Source organism: Strigops habroptila, chromosome 7 (assembly GCF_004027225.2).
Source record: "Strigops habroptila isolate Jane chromosome 7, bStrHab1.2.pri, whole genome shotgun sequence".
Classification (NCBI taxonomy): Eukaryota; Metazoa; Chordata; class Aves; order Psittaciformes; family Psittacidae; genus Strigops; species Strigops habroptila.
Window position 1 is genome coordinate 31,429,995 of NC_044283.2, and position 26,071 is coordinate 31,456,065.

General features: G+C 41.7%; 1 protein-coding gene across 4 annotated transcripts; it reads left to right on the forward strand.

The window, feature by feature from the left end:
• The first annotated feature begins 1,817 nt into the window (after positions 1 to 1,817).
• On the forward strand, positions 1,818 to 24,604 carry PDGFRL (platelet derived growth factor receptor like). 4 transcript variants are annotated; one of them, XM_030492429.1, is made up of 7 exons: positions 1,832 to 1,952; positions 9,481 to 9,775; positions 17,331 to 17,482; positions 18,930 to 19,223; positions 19,514 to 19,653; positions 22,871 to 23,089; positions 24,080 to 24,604. In XM_030492429.1, exons 1-6 carry the CDS (start codon positions 1,898 to 1,900, stop codon positions 23,057 to 23,059), a joined length of 1,125 nt encoding a protein of 374 aa, XP_030348289.1. In that variant the 5' UTR covers positions 1,832 to 1,897; the 3' UTR covers positions 23,060 to 23,089; positions 24,080 to 24,604. The 4 variants fall into 4 exon arrangements, with proteins under 4 accessions (XP_030348290.1, XP_030348289.1, XP_030348288.1 ...); XM_030492430.1 differs by lacking the exon at positions 22,871 to 23,089 and having other exon boundaries at positions 1,818 to 1,952; XM_030492428.1 differs by having other exon boundaries at positions 22,871 to 24,604.
• The last annotated feature ends 1,467 nt before the right edge of the window (positions 24,605 to 26,071 follow it).

Genomic DNA, 26,071 nt, shown 5'->3' on the forward strand with positions numbered 1-26,071 from the left:
ATGTATCTAAGCTATCACTTTATTCATGGGGAGAGTTAGGGTCATTACAAGTAGGTTTACATTAGCTCCGATGGGACTAACTCTTTTTTTGTGCACACCCATTTAAAAGTAGGAAACTTAAAATTCGTAAAAATCACTTTATTTCTTCATGATACATATCTATATAGGAAAAAGGTTGCCAGCTTAAATATGTCTTAAAATGAATGCAGTCGGAGTGCTATTTCAAAGTGCTATTACCACATTTTCCAAAATATACTAATATTTGGAGCTCAGTCATCATTAGATCATTGACCTACCATGTGTATGAAAGGAAAAGGGAAATTTTACCTAGGAAGGCACACAAGAATTCTAACTAGCAGTTTTGCGGGTGACGGGGAAAAAACCCACTCTTTTCAAAATATAACAGTGCTATTCTGTTTAAAGTAGGAAAGACTTTAAATACCTTGTAACAACAAAAATATCATTTTGCTTAATTTGTTACAGGTAACTGATGACATGTTTAGGTTATGCTGATGTGTACTCAGGTCATTGCGTAAAACCCCTGAGAAGTTCTAGGCAGAATTGTAATAGAGCTGTAGAATTACATGAATGATGACATGTCATCATTTTACTCCACACCTGGGCCCTGCTGGCTGTTTTTCTGCTAACCAGGTACCCCAGGGTGAAGTCTTGGAGCAGGCTCAGGCAAGCAGGTCTGGAACTCTACATGTGTATGTATTTATGAGGGTAGGGAAGCATTATGTATACTCTTGCTAATTTTTTTTATTACGGATGCAGATAAAGCCCAGAATTCCTTTAAGATCTGTAAATGTTCTACTCTTAAATCTGCTATGGACCTGGAACTGGGGCCAGGGACACCATTCCCCATGTACTTTATCTGCACTGAACTGTGGTCTTGTCTGCTATGGGATCTGCCTGTGACTTCTGTCAGCCATTATTTTTCTTCCTCTCAGTCCAGTGTCTTCATCCTGCCCTGCATCTACCTTTGAGGCCTCTCCAGTCACATTTCCACCTCTCTTCTCCAAGGAAACCCTCAGATTTCGATAAACAGCTTTTGACAGCTCACTGTGGGCATAAACACACATGCAGCAAATGTCAAGTTTGCCATGTTCATCTCTTAGCAATGAAGAGATATGGTACATGAAAACTCTATCATGGACTATGGACCACAACTAGCAATGCACAGATACTTCTGGTTTTCCATTTTTCCTGAGCAAGCATCTGGAAATCTCTTTGCTGTGGCAGGCTGGAATAAGTGCAATAGTTTGACTGTACTTTTGCTGTCTTAGGCCAGCACTGACCTGTGCCTGCTCTCCACCCCTAGGGTCACCAGTGCCATATAACCTATGTAGTTCTCTGCTCGTCTCTGCAGGTCCAGCTACAGCCCCAAAGACAAACAGCTTCCACCTGTGCAAGGCTGCGTATGGCAAACAGCAGCTGCCACCGATGAGCTAATTCCAGCAATAAACCTCCACAGCTGTCCCTGGGGTCACGATTATTTGGGATGCAGGCCTGTGTGAGGGTGCTGGGGCTGATGGTGCTGAGGGTAGGCTGTGTTAGTGTCCTCCACTGCCGGGTGAGGAGCTGTGGCAGAGGTGGAGCTGCAGAAGGAGGACGCTGACACAAGGAGCCCAGGAGTGACCGGGGAAGCGCGGCAGCAGGTGCCCCGACTCGCGGGGAGCCCGGCTCGCCACTGAGGCGTCGCAGATCCCTCTTCCCTCCCTCCCGCCGCCGAGCAGCGCGGGCGGCGGGCGCGCCCTGGGGCAGCACGGCGGCGACACGCCCTGCCCGGCCCCGGCCGGCTCCTCCCCGCGCTGCGGCCCGTCGAGGCGCCACGGGGTCGCTTCCCACTGCCGCTCCAGCCTCGCCTCAGCCCAGAGCCCCGGCCAGTCCCGCCATGCGGCTCTGGGTGCTCCTCAGCCTGCTGCTGCTGCAGGAAATGCTGCCGCACGGTGAGCCGCGACCCCCGCTGCCCCGCCGGGTTCCCCCGCTTCGTGAGCCGCCTTGGGCTTTCCTTGCAGCCGGGCACTCTCCCTCGCACTCAGCGCGGCCGCCCCTGCCCGCCTTGGGCCATGCCAGCCCCTGGGGCTGGGCCAGAGCCATCTCGGGGGCGGCGGGGCTGCCGTCCTGCTGGGCAGAGGCGGGGGGAAGGCGGCTGGCGCTTGGTCTGCGGCCAGCGAGCCGCCGAGGCTCGCGCTGGAGACTGAAGATGTGGCTTCAGTCCGTGCTGAAGTTATGGGGAGAGGCGTTCGCCGCCACACTGGCCGTCCCCCACCGCCCTTTCTCTTCAGGGTCGACGTTTGAGTCTATGCTTGAATCCCTGTGCAGAGCCGGAGGAGGGTCAGTGCTGGATGAGGTGCTTGGGTTTAAACAGTAAATGAAATGGTTTTGTGCACGGTTGTTGGGTTGTAGAGAGAACCAGGCTCTACTTGTAACTCAGTTTCAGGTTGTGATGAAATCGTGGTGGGGAAAGAGGCAAGTTTCTGACTGGGAAGGGACAGTCGCAACTTAAAAGGACAGTCTCTTCCTTTTAACTAGGCAAGAGAGAGGCTGTTTCTATCTTGCAAAATGCAAATAAACTTACTAAAACATATTTAGAATGAATAAAAATCCCCTTGTTTCTCACCACAGAAGGCCTGTGCAGCCCGTGGAAGGGATTGTAGAGAAATCTGAGGCGGGCTCTGAGGTGCATGGTGAGAGGCAGAGGAAAGGTAATTACCACAAGCAGCCCGGGAGGTCATCAGGAAAAAGTTCTTGTAAGAACATAAGTCCTTCACCCTGAGAACTGTTAAGCACTGAAAGAAGTTATTAGGGGAGGCTGTAGGGTCTCTAGCTTTGGGATAGTTGGACAAGGCTCTGAGCAACTGGACAGGGGCAGGAAGGGACTTCCAGAAGTCCTTCTAGCCCCATTCTTCTTACGAGTTAAGTGCAAAGGAATTGAACTCCAGACCAGAGTGGCGCAGGAGATGATTTCTGCTGAAAGATCCACTCACTGGGTATGCACTACCACATCAAGAAAAGTGTTTCCTATTTGAGAAATAGACAATAAAAACACAGAATGAGAAATGGGTTGTAACTCGGGCAAAAGATTTCCCAGGCCTATGTTCTTAGTTTGTCTGGTTTGTGTTAAGGTTTGACTGAGTGGTTCCCATTATGTCGTCCAGGAGCTTAGCTACAGGAGAAATTAACCTGGGGTGTTTAATGTCAGTTCCTTGGCTAAAGCCAGAGGTGTATGTCCTCATGTAGACATTGTGATTTCAAAATAGCCATCCTAAGTTAGCTTGTATTGTTAATGAACAGTGAAATATGCCCCTCCAGTTTGTCCGTATGCGTGTTGATGCGTCACCGTCTATTGTCCATTTGAGTGTTTGGATGATTAGCTTTTCATTTGAAGTACCACAATTAGACATGTGTCCAACCTGTTTTGTTACATTAGTTGTAATCACAAAGGCTCTTGCCTCTCATCTTAATCCTGGTGGTTAAAAATTATTCTTTATGGTAACTTCACACTTGATTTATTACTGCTTTTTTCAAGAAAGAATTAATCAGTATTAACGAAAGTTGAAACGTTTCTGATGCTGCCAAGATGTAGCATGGGGCATGCTGCATGGAATGGTAGGTCTGGCAGACAGTGAACACGATTCCTTTGTCCCTGTGGGAGACCTTGCTCATTCTGTTCTTCTGCAGTTCTCTAGGTGGGCACCTGAATAAGATCAGGGGCCTTATTGAGTTAGAACATGTGCAGCTGTGAAACTGGTGGAACATGCATGTGGACATAGGTGATGTCTGTCTGAAGTCTAAACTGGATGCTTTTTAGGACTAACACTCATTTGGGGATTGTTGTGTGTGTGATATCTCTTGAGTGTGATATATGCGTGTGCTGCCCCTTGTGAGAACAAGGGGCAGCAAACAGTAAAGGCTAGGATGAGTGGAATACTGTGAACCAGGAGCAGAAGTGCTGTGTAGTGTATTTCTGTGATGTATCAATGCAGTCTCCTGCTTTAGAGGCTGTGTTAACAGGGACCCTGAATGTACTGCTGCAGAGGAAATCAGTACAGTGCATCTTAGAACTGACATTATGAGCTGATCAGAGGTTGAAAGGAGGACTTTTCTCAATATTTTTCTACTAAGTCTTATTATTTTTTTTTTTTAATAAGAATTGCTTTTGCTGGATTAAAACACCGAGGGCTTTGCACATATATCTAGTGAGACGATGAAGTATCCCAAACATGTACTTACATAAATAGGCTTGTTGAGTTTGTTCCCTCCCCTGGGAAAGTGTTGCAGTTTGGGTAAAGAAATGGAGGAATCGGTGGTGAGTTTTGTATTCCTGGAGGGATTTGATTGTGTGTCCTCTTTATCATAGTTGATAGACTATGTACCAGTTTGTTTGTTGGTATTTATCAATTGAGTGATGATAGCAGTCAGGGTTGTGAGGTACAGAAGTGGTGCTGTCAGTAGATATCTGGACAGGCTTACAGGGAGTGTTGGGGAGGAGCATGGTCACGGCTTGTTTGGAAACTCACCTCTCCAGAAGGTACAGCAGAGAAGCAGAACTAGGTTTTCTGTGTAGGAATGTAAAAGCTCCTCCAATGGCGTTTCCTGAAATGCCGCTGCTGTCACCTGCAGGGAAGTACAAGGTCAGACAGACAAGAGTCTCACTGTGTGGCTGGGAGTGTGGTGTAGGAGGAAGGTGTTCAGACTCACTGGGAGCTACAGAAGCGTGGAACAGAGGGAGCTTGTGCAGAAAGGAAACCCTTCGTCTAGAGAAAATCAAAACCAGGCTTCTGGCACTTAAAATTGAAAAGCTTTCATAGCGGAGTCCTTAGCAGTTTCTTAAAGGCAGAGTGTCAGGTGTGGAAGAGCACACAGTTTGGGCTGATGTGTTTGCTAGGGGTGAGGTTTTAAAATCCATGTGCCTTCAAACAAGTGTCAGGATTGAGGTTGGTGGGATGCAGTAGAGATGGCAAAGAGCAGTTTAAACAAATAGTCCCATTTCAGTAGGGTTTGAGGTAAAAATAAATGGATGGCTGGACCAAAGCTTATGTGCTTCTAACAGATTTGGCAAGCACAACAGGGAACTGAAACAGCCAGTTTGAAATGGGGATGCTTATCTGTGTATCAGGTCTGTCAGTGGGACCTTCTAATACTAGGACACAAATTACACAGGAAAGATGGAATAGCTCAATCCAAGGAAGAAGTGGCAGTATGTGTTGAAGAAAGCTTTAGCGTTAAATCTGATTCCTGGTGGGTTTGATCAGTAAAAGTCATCTGGACTTGAAATACCAGCTCTGTGGAGAACAACTAATGTGGTAACTGACTACCCAATGTGATGGGGGGAATGACTGTTAAGGAAAATCAGAGGGGCAGGAATGACTGGATAGAAAAGCAAAAGAAAGAATTACTTACCCTTGTGTAGGTTGGATCACACATGTCTGGTTTGATGCCGAGTGCAATGGTTTAGATGCCACGAATGATGATTTTGGGAAACCCCTGAGAAAAGCAGCAGTTCTTGACTTGATCTGGAGCAGTGCTTGGGTAATTGGATTCAGATGTTGCTTTAGAACAGCCAGGCTGTGGTTTTAATATTCTTGCAGGAATAATAAAAGCCAAAGAAACAACTGATGCATTTAATTTTGGAAGGGGGAATTGCATAAGATGAGGAGGCTCATTAACTCACATATGGGTTAAATATAAAAACCAGAATAAGGCAGATGAAAAGAGTGTGGGAAACAGCTTGCACAAGGGATAAAGCCAGCCATAAATCCTTCCCTTTTTCTGATGTGCTGGGGTCAGGCAGGGAGAGATGACCCCAGAATTTGTAAGGCTGGTAGGAACAGGGGATAAGAAAACACCTGCAGAAAGTGAAACAAGTGAAACTGAAAGACTTAATTGTTTGTGTACACCCATGGAGATGCTTAGGGAGGTTTTAATGGAAAATGGTGGCATGATAAGCATAGTGGAAACCTTGAGTGCAGTGTCCTACTGAGCACTGTAATAGGAGGCTCTGAGAATCTTTGCCTGAGAATTTCTGAATCTTTGCCTTCAGGGAGAATCACTAGAGGACATTTCTCGTTAATATGCCAAAATAATTGGCTTTAGAGAAAATCAACGACATGAACAGTGTTTAAGTGCCATGATTTGGTGATACACACCTGAGACTTGAAAGAAATTTGAATCTGAAATTGCCAAAGTCTTAACTCTGATGCATAACCCATCATGTAACTGTTCCTTTCCAGGGAAATGGAAATATGCCAGTATTTTAAGATTTTTGAGGGAGGTACAGGCACAAGTCAGATCTCTGTATTCTGTAAATTGAACTCATGAATAAATAAATGAAGTACAGAAATCGGTATGGCTTTATATGGCTGTCCACCTCCCGCCCTTTGGAAGCATGTTTTGTTTTGCAGGTCTGCTGAAGTTTTCTGAAGGACCTTATAGTTACAGTGTGTGGCCATGGATGAGTTGGTTGATGTACTTGGATTCTCAAAGGCTTTTGATAAGCCTGTTGCTAAAGGCTCCGTGAGAATAAAGGTGCTGCAAGACAAGGGAAGACCTCTAGTGGAGTAATAACTAATAGAAAACAAAGAGTAGGAGTTAATCTTCAGGTTTTGCAATGTGAGCATAGAATTGTTTTTATCCAGTTGAATTTCACAGGGATGGCACATGCTCTTCAGCATATTCATAAATCTGCTAAAAGAAAAGAAAACTCTCAGTGAAGAGCTACAGAAGGATTACTCTATTTTGAAAGACTGGGCAGTGGAAATTGTGTTGGTAGATGCAGAGTAACACAAATGGTTCGAACTTCATATACACATTGATGGTTTTCTACTTAGGAATTCTAACCAATGATTACTACTTAAGAAAGTGATCTTGGAGATACACTGGATTATTCTAGAGAAAGTCAGCTTCTAATATTGCTTTCTTTAAAAGTATTGAGCTCTTTAGACAGGAAAGAAGACACCACTAATATGTACAACAGTGATTTGACTGTATCTTGAATCTGGTGTGCAGTCTGCTTTTGTCTTTTCATGATGTAACTGAACTGTTGTCAGATGTGTATTCTTCATAGGGAAAATGAGTAGGACTTGTCAATCCAGGCGGGGTATGTTTAAAAGACACTTAAAATTCTGCTAAAGTACAAATGCTGCAGAGAAAGTTATTGGAGAAACAATGGATATTTATTCATTTAGTACAAAACCTAGGAGGCATCTAATATTTATGTATAATTTATGTAGCTTTGAAAATTGACCAGTCTAATCAATGAAGGAAGAATGCACCAAAGACAACAAAACGGTGGCAACTGCAGTTCACAGATCCCTTAAGCTAAAGGCTCTTGGAAGGTAGGAGACTAGTGTGAAAGGAGCAGAGTTGGTTGCCCTGTTCCTTGGTTGACATTTGACGCTGGGCGGTGTCAGTGCAAAGGTGTTGGCTAGACAGGCATTTGTTCTGACCCACTGTAGCCTCTCTAATGTAATGCAGGAATAAATGCTCCTGCACCAACTGTTTGCCCCTGTAGTATATGCACTGTGTCACTCGCTAGGGCAATGTGCTCTGAGTGACTAGAAAAACCCTACTTCATGGTCTGCCGTGGGAGACAGCAACCACTCTCCGAAATTGTCCTTTGCTACCATCATTCCCCCAAGCCTGTCAATTTTGCATGGCCAGTGGCATCACAGGTGAGAAGATAAGTTGGGAGAAGCATAAATATTTGTTTCACTCTCCCTTACGGAAACTATAAAACGTTACTCTTTGCCTTACTATGTCATGATTTTTGGAGGGCATTTCTGTTTGATCACTTCAGCTTGTGGCTCATTTTAAGGTGGCGAGGCATCTTTGTGATCAACCTCACCAATACTCATAATGTAGAAAATGTTTGTGTATCGGGGAGAGAAGTACCTTAGTAACTGGATGTGTGCCTCTCAAAAATAATTATCACATGAGAGTCAGAGCTCAGAATGCATTGGGCAAACCACGATGACTACAGCATTGCTGTCTTCCAGTTTATTTTCTACTTGGTGTGAGACCAGAAGACAACCGCTCCTACACAGGCAGCCTTACTGTATCTGTGTGCTGGGATCCTGGAGTCACAGGATGGCTGAGATTGGAAGAGACCTCTTGGGATCATCGAGTCCAACCCCTGCTTGAGCAGGGTGCCTAAGGCCCTGTCTGGTTGGGTTTTGAGTATCTCCATGGGTACTCCACTACCTCTCCAGGCAACCTGTGCCAGTGCTTGATCACCCTCACTGTGAAATGTGTTTTCTTATGTTGATTGAATTTCCTGGTTTTAAAATTTGTGCTCATAAGGCTCTGTGCCATTTAAAAGAGATGTGGTGTACCTCAGCCTGGACTTAGAGAAGTGGAAGGCTGAAGCAGCACAAGATATCTAGGCAGGGTATGGGAAGCGTCATGGGAGCCATCAGTGGCAGGAGTCTGGAAGTGCTGCTGTTTGTACTGCAGCCAGTACCAGTTTTAATTCATGCCAACTTAGTATACAGCAGGGCTGGTTTTAATTCCAGAGGGGGTTTTTGGATTGATTTCTACAATAAAATACCCAGGCATTTTCATGTGGAAAAGCAGTGTTCAATGTGAATTAGCTGTGAGGGAGTTAGTGGAGTTTTTGGTGTCTGGGAACAGCAGTTTTATACTCATCTTGCAGAAGATCTGTGCTTCCTGCTGTCAGTTGAAGTGGGAGTTGTATTTTACCTTTCTTGAGTTAGCGATACCTCACTTTTCCTTCCCATTTCCCTTGCTTTGTTTTTAAAGGCAGTTGGGCATCCCTGTTGTCTCCAGCAGGTAATGAAATCTTACTTTTTGCCTCTAAATAAGGTTCCGTTTTCATCTGGACTGTGAAAATAAACGGCTGTTGCAGAGAGGTGATCAATTAAATACTACCTCTAAGTGACTTAAGTGCAATTTGTATTTTCGCAGTACTTAACTGAGAAGAAAAAAACTACATCGCTATCAGTGTTTTATAAATAATCATGAAGTTCCACACTTGCAAGTTTCTCTTCATGTGTTTCATTTGGTAGCATGGTGTGTGAAAAGGCCATGCAGAATTGATGGGGGTATGACATCCTTATGAAGGTGGAGAACTTGTGTAGTGTCGTGCACTAAATGGCAATGACATGAGGTAGAAATGACAAAAGTAACTGAAGACAGAAATGCTGTATTTCTTTCCTTCCCATTTGTCAAGTTCTCATACCTTACATATTTGTCTGCTCATGTCAACTATTAAGTATAGATTTTCCACATGTTGTTGAAAGCTGGGGTTTTTTTTTTCCTTTTTCCTCAGGAAAATGGGTCATGCCAGAGACTTCAAAAACTTATGGAAATTAACTCTTACTCATTTTTTATGAATGCTTTATAGGAAGAACAAAGTTTAGTTATTCTCTGTGATAAGGAAGATTTCTTTGTGAAAAAAGACTATGTAACCTTTTCCTAATCAGTAACATTGCTACCTTTTCTTTATTTTACTAGTTATTGGACAGCCTGTGAAGAGTAAGCATCCAAAAGAACCTGGGGAAAACAAAATTAAGCCTGTTAACAAAAAAGTAAAACCCAAAACTTCTAAAGCAAAGGAGAGAGAATCTGCTGACTCCTCTTTGAAGTCCCAGTCCATATTGACACAGGTGATGGATAAAGGTCACTTCCAGAAACTAGCTCCCACTTTAAGCCTGTCTGCAGGACAAAGCATAGAACTGCGGTGTAAGGGGAGTAATGTTACTTGGAACTATCCTTCATACTTAGACACCTTTAAAGACTCCAGACTCAGGTAAGCTGTTTTTCATTTTTTGAGGGGCTGGGGGGAAATCCAGAACTTCCCCCCCCCCCCCCCCCCGCCTCCTTCCAACCCCATTGGGGTTTTTGTTTGTTTATTTACATTTTTACAATCAAGGTATTCCATCTCGTGGTTTCTAACATCAACAGAAAAAGATGAGCATCTTTCAGTCTTCACCAGTCACTGCCCTGTGATCCACACTGTGGAATAGTGTTGTATGTGTGAACTAGGTTTCCTTCAGATGGATCCGAAATAGAAGATGTGGTCCAGCAGGACACCAGTGTGCTCCAGCCATGGACAGGGAACTGTATTAGAGCCAGTCCAAAGTAAAGCTCTCAATATATGTGATGTCAGGTACTCACTACCAACTCTGTGACTCTACTACACCTGCTACTGGTGGCCTATACTGATTGCCAATGTAGCTACCGCCTGAGGCAGTAAGATTAATTTTCTGAAGAGGCTCAAACATGATACTCTTGTAGCATCTGAATCTCTCAACTAGCAAAAACATACACCAACCACCATGATAAGGAGCAAGTAAGAGTAGTATTCACTTTTTCAGTCAGAGTTATCTTTGTATGCAAAAAAAAAAAAAAAGAGGGATTGTGAGGTTTGTGGTGTGGCAGAGTTTAATGCTGAAGGTAGTTGTCTTGGGATTAGGAAGGCTTTTTCTTCCATCTAGTGACATCTTAATGGAAACTGCATAAATAGTTGTTAGAGCTCCCTTATCATCTTTGTGGCCCTCCTCTGGACTTGCTCCAACAGTTCCATGTCCTTATGTTGAGGGCACCAGAACTGCACACAGTACTCCAAGTGGGGTCTCACGAGAGCAGAGTAGAGAGACAGGATCACCTCCTTAAAGATGAAAGACAAGTAGTGAGGAGACTGTGGAGCACTGGGAATGATGCCCTAAAAATGAACTGTAAGGAGCTTTTCTTTCATTATTAGGTGAGAAAGGCACAGAGGTATGAGGAAATCAACTCCTATTGTCCTGTTGTTCCTAAATTAAGTAAAAGTGTGTATGCTTTCTGTAAATAACTGATTGAGGTTATGTGAATCTCTGTGATCCATTTTGCTTATTTACAGGTATGATGCTACTTTACAATCACACCCAGTTAATTAATTTTTCAGATATATTCTTCAACTTTCCAATTCTCTTTTAAGGAGTGTTGAAGATTGGCAGTTATACACTGGGTTTTCTTGCATGTCCTTCTGACATTCATAAGCCTGTTTTTCTCTTGAGTGTTTATTTGCTTGTCCCCTGACGGCTGAGGAGTTCAAGAGCTACCCTGGCTGAATAAACCTCTGTAGCTAGTGCAAGGCTTCTGTCATAGTAAGTTACAGCAGCAAGCCTGTTTCTTCTGAGGGCTAATTGCAGCAGCATCTCTCAGAAGATCTTGTGGCCTGTTTTAAACAACTATTGCTTTTTCTTTTGCAATGTTTTATCTGGATGTATTCCAGTAGGTGGCGTTTATCAGCTGCAGGACAGACCTGGCCTTCAGCAAGCCAAAGCTGAACCTGCAAAGTAACATCAACAGGAGCTGCGTGTGTGCTGGTTCTTGTTGTTTTCAAGTGTCTTATGTTTTGTGCATTTGCAAATAGGTCGGTGGCATGATTTGGTCCTGTATATATAGCAGGTCATGCTGTCTGAGTATTAGCATCTGGCACTCGCAAAGGCAAGGCAAGTATTCACATTTTTGGAGAGGAATCTGAATGCTACTTCATTATTTGACTGTCTAGTCCTCTCTTGCAAAATAAAGTACTATTCTAGTGATGCAAATGGGACAAAATACAAGTATTTAAGGATTTAAGGTAGTTTGGGGGGGGGCGGGGGAAGATGTGCATTGTCTTAATTGTGTCATTTAGCATTTTGTAGTTTGAAGTAGTTTGGGGTTCTGTTGCCTCAGCAATTTACCTTTTCTGCTCTCAGTCATGTTCACAGTATTTGTAATTTTTAAACCATATTACAGAAATTAATAATGTCATGCAAAAAAAATGCTATAAAACATTTTGGCCGGGTGGCTATATCTTGCCTAAGTATTTTCTTTTAGAAGTATGCTAGGCTTAAGGGTCTATATTGAAATATGATGATCTTTGTTTTAGAAGAAATATTTTGAAATAAGTTACTGAGGCAGTAAGTGTAGACTGAATCATCAATTTTAGATGTAAGCAGAAGGTCCTGTAATTAACTTGAGAAATTGAAAGCATAGATGAGTAGCACACTTCAAAGTCACAGAATAGTGATAATTTATGGCGACACTGACCGCAGAATCATGTGCAGTTATAGCTTTGTCACATTTTTAGCATGACTGGTAATTATCCCAGGATGTGAAACAAAGTCTGCTTTATAGAATGTGAAATCTGTATTCTGTGGGTTTAGAAAGCTTTCATTTGAATTTAACTAGAAATGTCATAAAGAGAGCATGTTATTTAGTTAGCTCAGTTGGTAAGTGTATTGGCAGCAGCAGAGGTTAACTCAGAGGAGCTCAGATGTAACTCAGCGTACAAGACCATGCACAAAGAACCAACTGGAATAGGCAAAATGTGAAATTACATTCATTATTTAAAAAACACAAAGCTGAATGTAAGGCAAAGGGGGGGGAAATCGGAAAAAATACTAGCGAGTAACCTACCGCAAAAATGGCTTAATCATCTAGATATATCTATGTCCTGTATCTTCTAACATTTTTTGAGTGCATAAAGACCAACTGTAAGGTAATGCCTTTGTTACCAATTAGGTGTGGGGTGAAATTAACTAGGCTAAAAAATTAACTACTTTTACCTTGTGTTTCCATGCTGGTCTTGCTGGAGTTGGGGCACTGGTGCAAACCAGAGTTGGTGACAGCAGCAGGGGGGAAGTGGTTGAGGTCTGAGGTGCTAATGGAAAGTCAAGGAGCCTGTTGCTGGGCCCAGAGGATAAGTGTGGAGAAGGGACACTGGTGATGAGGCCCATGCAATTGCTGTGGACTAAGGACTGTGATTCTTTTGTTGTCTCTATAGCAACAGGTGCTCAGGTGGATACCTGGGTTTCCTTTAAATAAGAGGAGGGATGCACAGATTCAACTGGTCCAGTGGGAATTTTAACAATAAGCAAGGGTTTTTATATCTCCTGGGAAGTGCTAATGTCCCCTAGCTGCTACTAGAGAGGAGGCTTTAAGGACCTTGACATGTAACAGAATTGCAATTACGGGAGGAGGAAGAGACCTTTTAAGGTTCAGGGCAGTGAGGGAATTTGTAGCTTAGTTGATTGGAGGGTTTGTTAACAGCAGAGTTCCAAGGCAGGAGCTGACACTGAAGAGGCTTACTGTGTTCTGTTTTCCTGTCTGTAGCTGTGGGATAAGAGGGTGTTTTGGTTTGCAAATAGTTAAGTTTAGCACCCACATAATGTATTTCCTATGGGTGGTTGCAAAAAGAAGTAGGGATAAAAGCCAGATGTTTTGTTTCCATGCCATGCTTATCATGTTTTTTACTCATCCATATGGTAAGGAGAATACAGCAGCCTGGAGGGCCATATGACTTTTCAAAGAAGGAAGAGATTATTATTAGAAAAGCCATTTCTGTGGTATTAGTGGCTATGTTTTCTTTGATTTGGTCTTTGTGAGTGTACTTTACAACCTGTTAAATAAGAGATTTTTGCTTGCTGTACCAGAGAGTCTCAGGTTTTAATAGGTCTGTAGCTGTTAACATACTAGAATTATCATATGGGTGGAGGAAAAGATGCTGAGTGAAAGGAGGAGAAGGTAGTTTGGCTGTTTCTTTTTGAGCCAGAAGAGAAATCCTCTTTCACTGTCCTAACTGGAGCAAACAACAGTACACACTGAAATTATTTACTTTGCTTTAGAGACTGTAGCATGCAGTGCAACTCTGGGGAGGAAGCTAGAATCATGCAAACTTGGCTTCTGAGTTAAGGATGCACAGCAGCTTGATTCAGGACTAGCTTATTATCTATAATGCTGTCTTGTACAGCATAAATACACCCTGCAGATAACTTCTGGTCTGAAAATTTTGTGTACTGGCTGAATTGGTGAAAAATCTGGGGGCTGTTAACAGTCAGAGATAGCTCATGCACCTCCAAAACAGAAGGGCTGGAATGCTGTTTTGTAAGACTCTGCATAACAAATTAGCGACAGTAGGCTCAGCCAGAAACTGGATCTGCAATGTATGAGAAGGATCAGAAACTGAGAGGGATGAAAGAAAAATAAGGGCAAGCACATTTTCCTTTTAACATGCGTTATAGCAAAAAGCTGCTCTAGATGGTGGCAGTCTAACTTCATACAGTCTCTGCTCTGCCTGACCTGGAGTTTGGGTCTCTTCCTTGATGAAGACCAGCTGTATTTATCACAGAACTTCACCTGATAAATAAACTCATGTGAAATGGAACTGCTCCAGTGGAAGAAGCTGGGGCAAGAGCTGGGTGTGCATCATAGTGTGTGTGCAGGGGATGTATGGGCAGGAGCACTCTCACAAGTATTGAGGAACCTGGATGTTGCAGAGGGCAAAATTAGACTGCTTTCAGTGAATGCGGGCTCCTCCTGGCTTAGTGGGACATAACTTATGCTCATGTGTATAAGTGAATTGCATTTTGTTCCATGTGCTCTGAAGTCTGAAAGCTAAGGTTTGTTTTTTTGGTGTTAAACAGCAAGATGTTATGTCCTCTCCTAGTGAGCTGTGTTTGAGATAAGCTCTATTTTGTCAGTATGAACACAGCTGCTTGAGAGGAGTTTGCTAGATGCTCTTCAAGTAATGCTGTGTACACTGATTTCTGTCTTTATATAATTTTTTTTTAAAGCTTCAAAACTTGGCATAGTTTTTCTGGCAAAGATCTTTCAAACTTCAAATACCTAAAGCTTAATAAAGTGAATATGTGGAATAGGATTTTGGGGTAGTTTTCTAGTTTATTTAAACAGTGTTGAAATGTTTGTATGTGCAAGGTTTTTACTTCATGATATGTAGAGCACAGCGGAGTTTTGGCTTTTGAGTCAGATTTCCCAGCACCTAAAATACTAATGAAATAAAAGTTATCCTGGAAGTATTGGTCAGCTGCAGGATTTACCATTTATAATTTACTTCATATGGCCTGTTTTGTCTGCTTAATATGGTCATGTCACAAGTTTCATCACTTCAGCTCTCAGTTCCCAGGTTTTGTTAGTGCATGCTTGTGGATGACTACCTCGCTAGGCTATTTCCATTGATTACTGGATAGCAAGTTCTCAGTTAAGTAGCACACACTGTACAATAATTAATTAACTCTGACCTTATTTTTCTGTCTATTGAGATTTTGAGCTATAGCTCAGTGTCTGCGTTAATGGTTGGAGGGGAAAAATGTCCTGGTATAATGATATCTATGTAGTGTTGACATTTAGTACTGAATACCTGCAAAATATTTTATACTAATATAGTCATATAGCCTATCAAATGTGAACTGTGAAACTAAGTAATAATACAGACTAGGACATGTTTTGGATTTCTCTTCCTGTTGGTTATGATACACAACATGATCTCTTGCATGAATAGGAATCTCTCAAAGCTTATCCAAAAACTGAAGATAATTTATAATGCACGGTAGTGTATATATTAAAAATGATAATGCTACTACTCCATAATTACATGATTCTAAAAAGCGGAAGTGGACAAGGTCATGTAGGAAACACATTAGCAAGTAGGAAACATGATTTGCTTGTTTCCTTAGGGAGGCTTCAAAACTGCCCCACAGTGGCTGAGTGTATTGATGCTGTCCGAGGGCTTTAATGGAAAAGAGAATTCTCAGTTAGCCCTGTTTAGGCTGTGTATTTGGTGTGTGTTTCATTTCTAAGCTACTGGCCTTGGCTGGAGGCCGAACGTTGGGTTGCACAAACCGTTGCTTATGATTGCTGGAACTAGTGCAAACTGCTTGCAGAACGCTCAGGGGGTTGGAAGTCTGGGAAGTGCATGCAGCTGGAAGTAGTGGCCTCTCTGTTTAAGCAGTTATTCTGCCTGCAATGCAGATGTAAACAAAACATGGCATTTAGAGCATACAGGACAGTCAGGGATGTCTATAGTACGCTCTTAAGCAGCAACAGGGTGTTTTAGAGGATAAGAATTTCTTCAAAGCATGCTAATCCCCAAACCAAAGGATTCAGTTGGGTGTCTGCCTTATAGAGTGCCACATTAATAAAAAGAAGTAGAAGAATAACAAGTATTCAGAGAGTAACAAATATTCAGAGAATCCACAGCTGAATGAGCGTATAGGAGCTGTTCAGCCTTCATGCAAGTTGTGTATTTGTCCAGATCCTGTTTGAAACACTGAAAAGAATTTTGCTATCAGATGCCTAAAACTGGAAAGATCTCTCCTGACTTGGTTAGAACAGAAATGGCCTTGTAACTAGATATCTTGCAAAGGAAAGTAGGGAAGCCTTCATGTTCTGGATGTGCTACCATGTAAAAGCAGTTGGTTGAAAATAACCTTTTTAAGGGTCAGAGCAGCAGTAAAGTGCATCAGTACTGCTGTGTGGCTGTTCTGACAGGGTTCCCTGAGAACTGGTACTGTTGGTCCATTGCTTTTGCAGTCCATCAAAAGGCAGCACATCAGACTACCAACTGTAACACCATCTGGCAAGAAAGAGTCAGGAAAGCAAACCTTAAAATGAAAAAGAACAAATGAGACTGTACCTGCTGGATTTCATACAGAGGACCGTTGACCCTTAGAAACATTGTCAGTACCTACGTTACATATATCTACATATTTAGAAATAGTTGCACATCTGTAAATGTCAGTTCTCTGAGAGATGCATCTGGGAAATTCAGGAGAAGGAGAAGAAAGCAAATCAAGTCTGAAATAATCACATAGGCTGTATTTTGTGTAGATACATGATGACACTGCCAATATGCCTCCGGCAGTTCTCAGGGTCATGCTCTGTAGTAGCTGAGGGGTGATGAGGAAACTGCAGTGAGAGTATGTCAGTGAGCTGGCTTAGGGCAAAGGAGTAGGCAATGAGAAATGGATGACTTGCAGAACAAATGCAAGCTTGGCTAGAAGCTCTTTATGATGGTGTTTGCAAGTGGAAACTTGGAAAAGTATGTTAAAGATGGGAAAGCATCCACACTGAAAGCAGGCATAAATCATCAAACTCATACTAACGTACCTGCTACTTACTGCTCCTGAGTTATCTTTGTTATATACTATTGAAGCAGTGCTACGGTTAACGGTATCAAAAAAGGACTGGAATGCTTGCAGGTTAACTTGCAGCATGAAAATACAGGCTATATTTGGACAAATGGAGCTAAAACATAGATGAACATATCGTCATAGCAGTCGCAGCCCAGTTTCAAAATGGGGACTGCAAGAAATTCAAGAATGAACTAAGACAAGTGCTAGCAAGTGCTTGTGTGTAGTTGAAATCAATAGAACTATTCATGTAAGCAGGTATTTGCTGAGCAAAAGGGGAAGTTTCAACATAGCTCTGGAAGTGAAAGGTGGGTCAGTTGCAGAGTAGGAATAAAAAAATAAAGTAGAACTGTACGAGGAAATATATTTGTGCTTTTCTGTGCCTTTTGTTTTTCTTCTCTCCAGTATAAAGCAGCTTGACAGGTACGGTCAGCTGATCCTCGCAAACTCCACTGCAGCAGACACAGGTGAATATAGCTGCTGGCTTCAGCTGTGCAATGGTAACAAATGCAGGAAGGATGAGACTAAAACAGGCTCAACATACATCTTTTTCACAGGTAATTAACTCACTGGGGGATTATTAATGGAAATATATTTGCTAGTAAGGAATAAAGCTACATCAGTGATTTCACTGTCAGGATTTTTCTTCCACAGTTTTAGTGGTTGCTAAGGAAGACAGTGCTGGTGAGCAGAAGATTACTTGCTTAGTGTGATTAATGAGTCTGTTTTCCCTATGGATTATGCTAAATGTGTACCCAAAATAATGTATAATGCAATGGAAAGCAAATACTTTTGGAAATACGAACACGTTCTGAGGATCTTCTACAAAATTAATTGAATTAAAAAATGCTTAATTTTTGAAAATATGTCTGGATGAAGAAAATAAATCTGTGCAGATGATTAATCTTGTCACAGTGTTCGGATGACCACATGTACTCTTCCCCCTCCCCCCCCACTTCCAGTTACCTGCAGTGACTTAAAAATCTTGACCTCATTGACCTTGGTAAGGTCACAGTTTCTCCCAAGAGTCTTTGTAACATGTTGAGAGGCAAAACACTCTTTAAGTATATATGTTGTCCCACAGAGCTTGAGGTTGACTGTAGCCCTAACACTGCATGGATAGGGTCGTAGTAGGTGACTGTGCAGAGTTTACTGCTACATGGTACATCAGAGCTGTAATCAAATGGTTCACTTGTCCTTCTCATGGAGAACATTCTGAGTGGTAAAACAACCTTTGCTGCCTGATCAGAGCAAAACCATTCTTGGCTAGCAAATATTTTAGTACAAAATCCTAAGCTAGGATTGTTTGTGATATGTTTTGGAGCTAAGTTAGGCCATGAGACTCTGCAGAAGCCATTGATCAGAAGTGCTTAATGTTCTGAGGATACATTCCTTTAGAAAGGCTGGAATGAACTTTCCAGTCAAGTTGTTATATAAATGCTCATGCTAGAAAGAGGAATTTCAGCTTTATATTTCTAAGCAGCATGCCAAATATGGAAGTACTCTTTAACTTCCATTCTAAAAGCACTATTTCAGCTACTTAGAGAAGTAAATCAAATATTTGCCTAAAGTTGTATATATGAAAAGGCTGTAGCTCCAAAGAATGTCTCTTTCTAGTAGTGCTTATCTTACCAGTGGTGGTGGTGTTTTTATGTGTGTTACCCTTTAAAAGTGGGCGATTGAGCAGAATTAGATCCACATGAGTATTTGGAAACTTACTGAAAAGGAATTCCAAAGATTTTCTTAAGATTAAAAAAATCTGATTACATGAAGAATACTTCGCTTTTCTTCTTGATTTAATGTTTTTAATGCAAGCTATGTAAATATATACTCACAGGTTAGAAAAGTTGCTATTTTTTTTCTTGTGTGTGTGCATATTTAAAGCAAAAAGCATCGGGTAATTTTTAATGTTACTTGTAGCTATTTTCACTTGTCATGTGTACTTTCTCTTCTGTTAAACCAAGATGTATATATTATTCTAACTGTATCAACTCTTCTGCACAGATAAAGAGGAACTTTTTGTACCTACTCCCAGTTATTTTGAGATTGTATACCTGAACCCAGATAAACCTGCAGTCATCCCATGTCGTGTTACTACTCCTTCAGCAAAAGTAACTCTGCACAGGGAATTTCCAGCAGAAGAAATTGAAACAGATGGAACTAATATTGTTTATGATGTGAAGAAGGGTTTTGTCTACCAGCACCCTACTTCTGATCATAAGGGTATTGTCTACTGCAAAGCAGAGTCGCAGGGAGCACCTCAGATTTCCATCAAGTATCACCTACTGTATGTGGAAGGTAAGGTGCAGTTTTCTGTATGCTTACACTGACATTCTACTGGCATTGTTTAGAAAACAATAAAAAAAAATTAAGTAATCACAGAATTTTAAAATCTTGATTAGAAGTATATGTGATAAAACTGTAGGTTTAAATTCCAGCAGTTTCCCAGTGTAGAGGGGAGAGTTGCAGGTGTACATCACTTACCTGTAGCAATAAGCAAGCTGAGGCAAAAATTGACTCTTAAGTTTTATCAGTGTATTTAACTTCAGAAACTAATTTTCTGCTTCTAAACACTGTCTTTCTCTCAGTTCCCAAGGGCCCGCCCTCAACCACAATTTCAGCATCATCCAATAGAGCAGACGTCAGTGACAGCATTCATGTAATCTGCACAGTCCTTGGTGAGCCGGATGTAGATGTGAACTTCAGGTGGCAGTTCCCAGGGCAAGAGGTAAGAGATGTATGCCCTGGCTGAAATGGCGTGTGCTTCCTAAAGGCAACGTTTTCAATGCCAGTCAGTGTCTAGAGTTGGAGTAAAGATTCCTTCAGATTGTGGTGTCTGCCTCTTGCTAGCTTGGGCTTGCTGGCAGGAGGAGGTAGCACATTCCTTTTGAATTTCAGCTTGTCTTTCCTGAGAGCCTTGAATTAGCACAGGAACAAAGCTGGAGAGCTCTGCCCATGTTAGTAAAGATCAAGCTCACCAAAGCTCACTCCTCCCTCAGGTTTCCATTCCAGAGACACTTGGCCTCTGGCAGCATTTACAAAGAAAAGCCTCAGACAGGGTCAGAGCCAGCCAGCGTCAGGAAGCTATTCTAGAGCAAGCCATAAATCCTCACTGATGCTTCTGCATTTGATATACCTTCCATCTCTGTGGCTCAGGCACATGAATCATCACAGCACAGAATCTTTTAAGCTTAATTGCTGCCCACATCCAGAAGCACAGAAATCTGCTTCTGCCCAGCCTCATCTGAAAGAACCCATTGGAAACAGCCAGTGAATCTTAAAACTTTAGTCCTTTTTCTTGAACAGAAGTTATATCTGACTGGCATCTTTAGGTGTATCTGACTGGCTTCATTGGTGATCCCCTCTCTTCTCCCTCTACCCACCCTGACCAGTTACAGTAGGGACTTGTTTCTTAACCAGCCTCATTCTGCTGCTGTTTATCCTAAGCAGTCCAGGAGCAAAGAAAGGACTGCTGGAAGGTGGAACCCTTCACCAGAGGAAAGGGATCCTCTAGGACCTGAAGGTTTGCATTATATTCCACTTGCCAGCCCTCCTGGTGCTGGGTTGTCAAGGGACCATGCAGAACTTGCTAAGGAGGTCCTTGTATCAGTACTGGTGTTCCTAAGGCAGCAAAGAATTAAGTAGGTTAACAGCAGAGGTAACTGCTTAAGTGCGTGGTTGGACTTTAGTGCTTCCTAGGCTTGAGAAAATTCAAATCTAAATCCCCAGAGTTGCTGTAGTTGTTAAGATAGAGACTATAGCACTGACTGAACAGCTAAACACATGCAGTGTGCAGTGCATGCTGCGGTGCAGGGCACATGTACTATCCACAGAGGACTATACCCTCCGACTGCCCACCTCCCACCTGTGGTGGCTGAGAGAGGCTCTGGCCTGTGACCTGCCTCTGCCCTGGGAAGGACTCATCTGCTTATCCACTGGAGTGAACAGTCTCAGCTCCAGCTGTGCCTGGGGATAGGGAGGGATGAGTTGTGTTTGGGTTTCTGCCCCGTTTCTGCAAAATGATTAAGTAAATGGCAGAGTAGAAGCACTGGATGCATGTTGGCGACTTAGCATTTATTAAGGAACTGGTCACATGCTGCAAAGGTAGGGTTGGAGGGAGAAGAGAGAGAAGACCATCAGTTGTGCTGGTGAGAAAGACCTTCTTTTGTGCAAGGAAAGAGACTGGCAAAGTTCTGAGATATACTGGATGTTTCCTTTCATTGTGGCTGCTTTCAGTGCAGGGAGCTCAGTGATTGATAGTTTTTGTTCCCCAGCACCTGGGCTGTCACCTACCACTTGATCCGTGAGCAGAAGCAGCACTTTAATCTCTGTTTGCTCCTAGGTACATTACATTGGAGAGATCCCTGTCTTGTCTCTGTAGTCACTAACCTCTCCCGTGTACTTTTTTTTTTTCCTTGCCACTCCCTGACAACTGCGTTTGCTTGTTCCCCTGCTGTACATGCTTACTGATGCATACCAATCCACTTCCTTAATATGATTCCCTGAAACTAGCTTCAAAGCAGAAGGCAATTAGTTTGACAAAAACTGGGCTAGCAAGAGCCCAACCTGGCAAATAGCATCTGCCTTACGTGGCCTCTACCTTCGCTTTTACTAGGGACACTTGCTTTGGCTAAGAACTAACTTAGGCTTGAATTATGTGTGAGGTAGCACTTGATTTTCAGGCTGGGAACAGGTTAGTGCTCTGCTGGGTAGAGCTCTGCTGAGTGTTTTGCGTTCTTCTAAAGGGTTAAGAATTTCTGGGTGAGATGACCATTGTTATCAAAAGAAGTTCTTGCTAGTTGTAAATGTGTGTCACTTCTTAGGCATCCCCTGAGCTTCACAAAGACTGGCAGGTTCTCCTGGATTGGTCATTTTGCAAGTGTGAGATTGTCGCTCTGGCACTAGATAAGCGTCTAGTTTACCCTTTTGCTACTATTAGCTTAAGCCTTGTAGCATTCATATTGGTAAACAGCTAAACCATCTATTTCATGAAGCAAGAGGAGATGGTTTCCCAGCAGAAGCCTCTCTCACCAGTTTTATCCAGGTTACTGATAGAAGCTGCTGACTAGCATGATGGAGTTTGGAAGAAAGACTGTCTTATTCTTTGGGCCAGTTTTTCTCATGCAGGCCTTTGCAAATTTGTGAGATGCCAGGGAATGTGACCTGATAAACAGTCCATCAGAGAATTCCCTTTTAGAAGGGGGTGGGGAGAGTGGGGGAGTACCAGTTATATGTAACACTACTACAATATAAAAAACATCTTTCTAAGCATCCTTATTTGTATTTTTGGCTTTGAAGTTACACATTCTTGAAAGCGTAATGTGAGGATTAATATAGAAGGATTTGTGAATTGTTACTGTTTGCTTGTATGTTACCTAATACAGCATTTCTGAAACTAGAGGTGGAGGAATTAGTTTGCAACAGATGATCTAAAGCTATTATCTGTGCTAAAAGAGAACTAGGTAAAGCTTGGTCAACTGATGCTGCTGCTGTTTTCCTTTTTGAGACATGCTGAAATTCACTCTGAAAATAAGCTCACACTTCTTTCTTTCCTGATGTCTCCCCCAGGATACCTTGCCCATTTGATCAAGTACCCAAAGGCAACCCTAGTAAGTAAGTGGCCCACAACTGCAACCAAGTCCGTTTATATACTCCAGGCAGAGCTTTGGCAGGCCATTGCTAATCTAAAGATACACAGTATCTGCACCTGAGTGGAAGAGCCCCTGTATTTAGCCTTATTTGGTGTAACTAACTTAGTGGTAGGTAAATATTTAATGCAGGAATGTTGCTGCAATTGCCTTCAGTTTCCTCACTTAAGGCTGACTTCTGGCTATAGGCTTCTGCTCTCTCTTGGTTCAGGGTTTGATAAGTGTCACTAAATGCACTTTGCAGAAGCATGTATTTTCTTATGTGGTTGGTTGTGTGTGTTTGTTTCTTTTGAACAGTCTGAGAGGCCTGTGATTATCCAAAACTTCTGGAGATTGATAAACAGAGGAATTGGACATACCACAAGAATCTCAAAGAGCATTCTTCTTGTTGAGGGTTTTGAAGCCAGAGATGCTGGAAACTACATTTGTATAGCTCAGAACCTCCAAGGAGAAACAACAGTAGCTACTAAAGTTGAACTAAATTGATCCAAAGGGCTTCTGGACATGGAATGAACTGTATGTTATTTGACATTATAGCCATTCATTTTCTTTACTAATGTTTAAATGACATTTTTCTCTATCCCTGTCTCTTTTTTTCATGTGTTGTCAATGCATTCCATATTCAGTAGCTTGACAGGCCAAAACCGAGTTTCCTACATCCAGCAATAGTGAGTTAATAAACCTACGGTGAAGCATTAAAGTTTAAGCCTGAACATGCACAGGGCTTACTATATTTAGGAATAGGTGCTCTTGGGCTTTCCTTTGCATACGGTCTTTTACTCTTCAAACTCTTTCCTAAGGTTAACCTGCTGTATGGTTTGTGCTTTTTTTGTGTATGTGAGAACTGAGAGGATATTAAATATCCTCAAAAATTCACCAAGCAGGTCTAGCTCTTCTGATGCTGTGCAATTTTACAGTTGAGAGTACTGTACATGTTTAAAACAACAAAAGAAAACCAAACAAAAAACACCTCTTGTTACAGAATTAGCCAATAGCAAATGTTTATTTTGCAAGATTAATTAAATTTCTGAATATTATGAAAACATAAATGTGTGTGTGTGTGTTTGCATTTCATATACGTATAAAGACAAACACACAGAATTCTCATTCCTGGGGAAGATTAATACCAAATACATATTAAGGTGTTAGAGGGCGCTTCCAGAGTCTTGTAAGTGATTGGCTATGGTGGATTTTTCTTATGTTGTTGCATTCTTACAACCTCACACTATGTAGCTTACTGAGAATTCACTCCTCAACAGATGTATGGTGTTATGCTTACTAATAATGTAGCAAGGAGTTTGCTGAAGGTAAAACTTGCATTTATTTATATAGTATCATATACAGAAAAAACCCCAAATAAACAACAAATACAACATTAGAATAATGTTTGATTACACAACAGAATCTCTTCTCAGGTTAATAACAAGTGTAACTTGATTGTATTTAATTTACTTAGCAAACTGATGTTTCTTAGGAAAAAAAAAAAAAGATGTTTCATTTACACAGAACTACATCTGGATAAAAAAGCAACTGCTGCCCTCATCCTGGGTTTAGTTATCAACGTGAGGAAAGAGACTTTCCAGAGAAGAGGTAAGAACCTGGTAACAATGTTATTGGACGTTTTGGCAATGTTTTTTCTTCCTAGCCTCAAGTACGGACTCCGTGTAAGATACAACTTCCAATACTATCAAATCAATAACTGATTTCCTTCAAAATAGCTGACAAGTGGGAGATGTGTCACCTGTTCAGGCTGGTTCAACAGCAGAGCGGATCATGGGGTAGCATCACTTCCTTGGTGACAGTTCAGCAGGAGAGGAAAAGCTGATGCAAATGCATTGTTGCATCATTGCTTGAGTAGTGACCCTCGGGTGTAATAGTTACATGTACTGATCACAACCAGTTCTCAACACTGATTGATTACAGCTACAGAAGCAATGCCTTTAAGGAAGAATTTTTGGTGTTTGGTTTCCCCCCTGCAAACATCAAAATAATGTTCATAATTGTAAACAATAAAAATTAGTTTACTGTGTATTTTACATAGTTCTTATTTTACTAATAGCCTCCTGGGCAGGCCTGATTCTTTTTTACATTGATGCAATTACATATTTCCACATAAGTGAACCGTGACACAAGGGAAGAGAATGAAGCCCTAGAAATGAAGTGACTTGTCAAAGTCATGTGCCTAAACCTGCCACTATTACTTCTACTACTTCCATACCTTGGTCACCGCTCTGCTAAGGTAAGGTGTAGCAGCAAGGGACAACAGGTATTTGTTTCTTAAGGGCTCAATGATTATTCCAACTTTCTGATGACCTCTACCTCCAGCTCAGCCCTCAATGATTTCCTGGCTGTCAGGCAACTACAGTTTTAAAGACCAGTGGTTACTCGCTGTCTAGAAGGAATTTCCTGCAAGTGTCTTTGTAATGGGAAGCTTCAAGTTTTCAGTTAGCATAAGGAAATGATTCACCTCAAATTTTAACTAACTGCAAAACCTTTAAAGAAAAGTACTGAACTATATTATGAATAGTTTGAATGGCTAGGCGCTATTTGGTGCAGACAGATATAAATGTAACCAACTTACTTTGAAATGTAGTATTACAGTGGGAACTACTAGTATGGCTTAGTACCTGAAGATAATCCCTTGTTTAATTGCTTGACTAGCACTAGAACTTTGGCATATATTTATGGTAGCAGGTTTCTAGTGTTTCCTTGAAGGAAACTTTATGCTAAAGAAATTATCAAGAACTACGTACAAGTTACTGGATCAAACACAGCCTTTGCTAACAAATGGTATTTAAGTTAAAGCTTGACATATTAATACTCAAACTGAGAAAAATACTGAAGTGGTGCTTACAGATGAACAGAATTATTTAATTCTTTTGAACCAACAGGACAAACACTAACCATGTATTCTGCAGTCTGATTCCTGTATAAAGGGATTCTTCTTTTCTTTGTCAGACCATTGAAGATTCTACTTGCAAGAGGTTTAGAGGTGAAGAGGCTCCTGTATCACGGAGAAAACTATATCAACAAATTACCAGTCTTGGTATTATTTACCGTGACACACTTACTTTTCTGTGCTAGTAGGCAGGATAAGCTTTCCCCTGCTGTTTCAGGAAGGGGCACACTGTATTTGATCTTCAAACATTCATATGCAATCTCCTTGCATGTTTCATTTGAGGCACTAACATCACAACCAAGAAAATAAAGATCTTACATATGGCTAGACAACTGTTCTTGTGACATGAGCTGTTCAACTGCTGAACTCTGTGTGGCTTCTCACATAAAACAAAATCCTGAATAAGGTGAGCATTTTAATATCAAGTCCTGTAGGATATCTTTACCAGGCAGATGCACATTAGGTCCCTATATTAAGCCAACTGTACTCAAGTATTTTATTATCACTTAATTCTGTAATGCTACCTGCATTGTCCTTTTATTTTTTTTAATACCCAGCTCGTTTTGAGTTGCTAATAATCACAAGCAAGCTCTATGTAA

Bases quoted from the DNA above. Each gene is read 5' to 3' on its own strand.
- PDGFRL (XM_030492428.1), top strand. From the start codon at position 1,898: ATGCGGCTCTGGGTGCTCCTCAGCCTGCTGCTGCTGCAGGAAATGCTG. The intron at 9,776-17,330 runs GTAAGCTGTTTT...TCTTCTCTCCAG, and splicing joins TTTAAAGACTCCAGACTCAG to TATAAAGCAGCTTGACAGGT. The intron at 19,224-19,513 runs GTAAGGTGCAGT...TCTTTCTCTCAG, and splicing joins TCACCTACTGTATGTGGAAG to TTCCCAAGGGCCCGCCCTCA.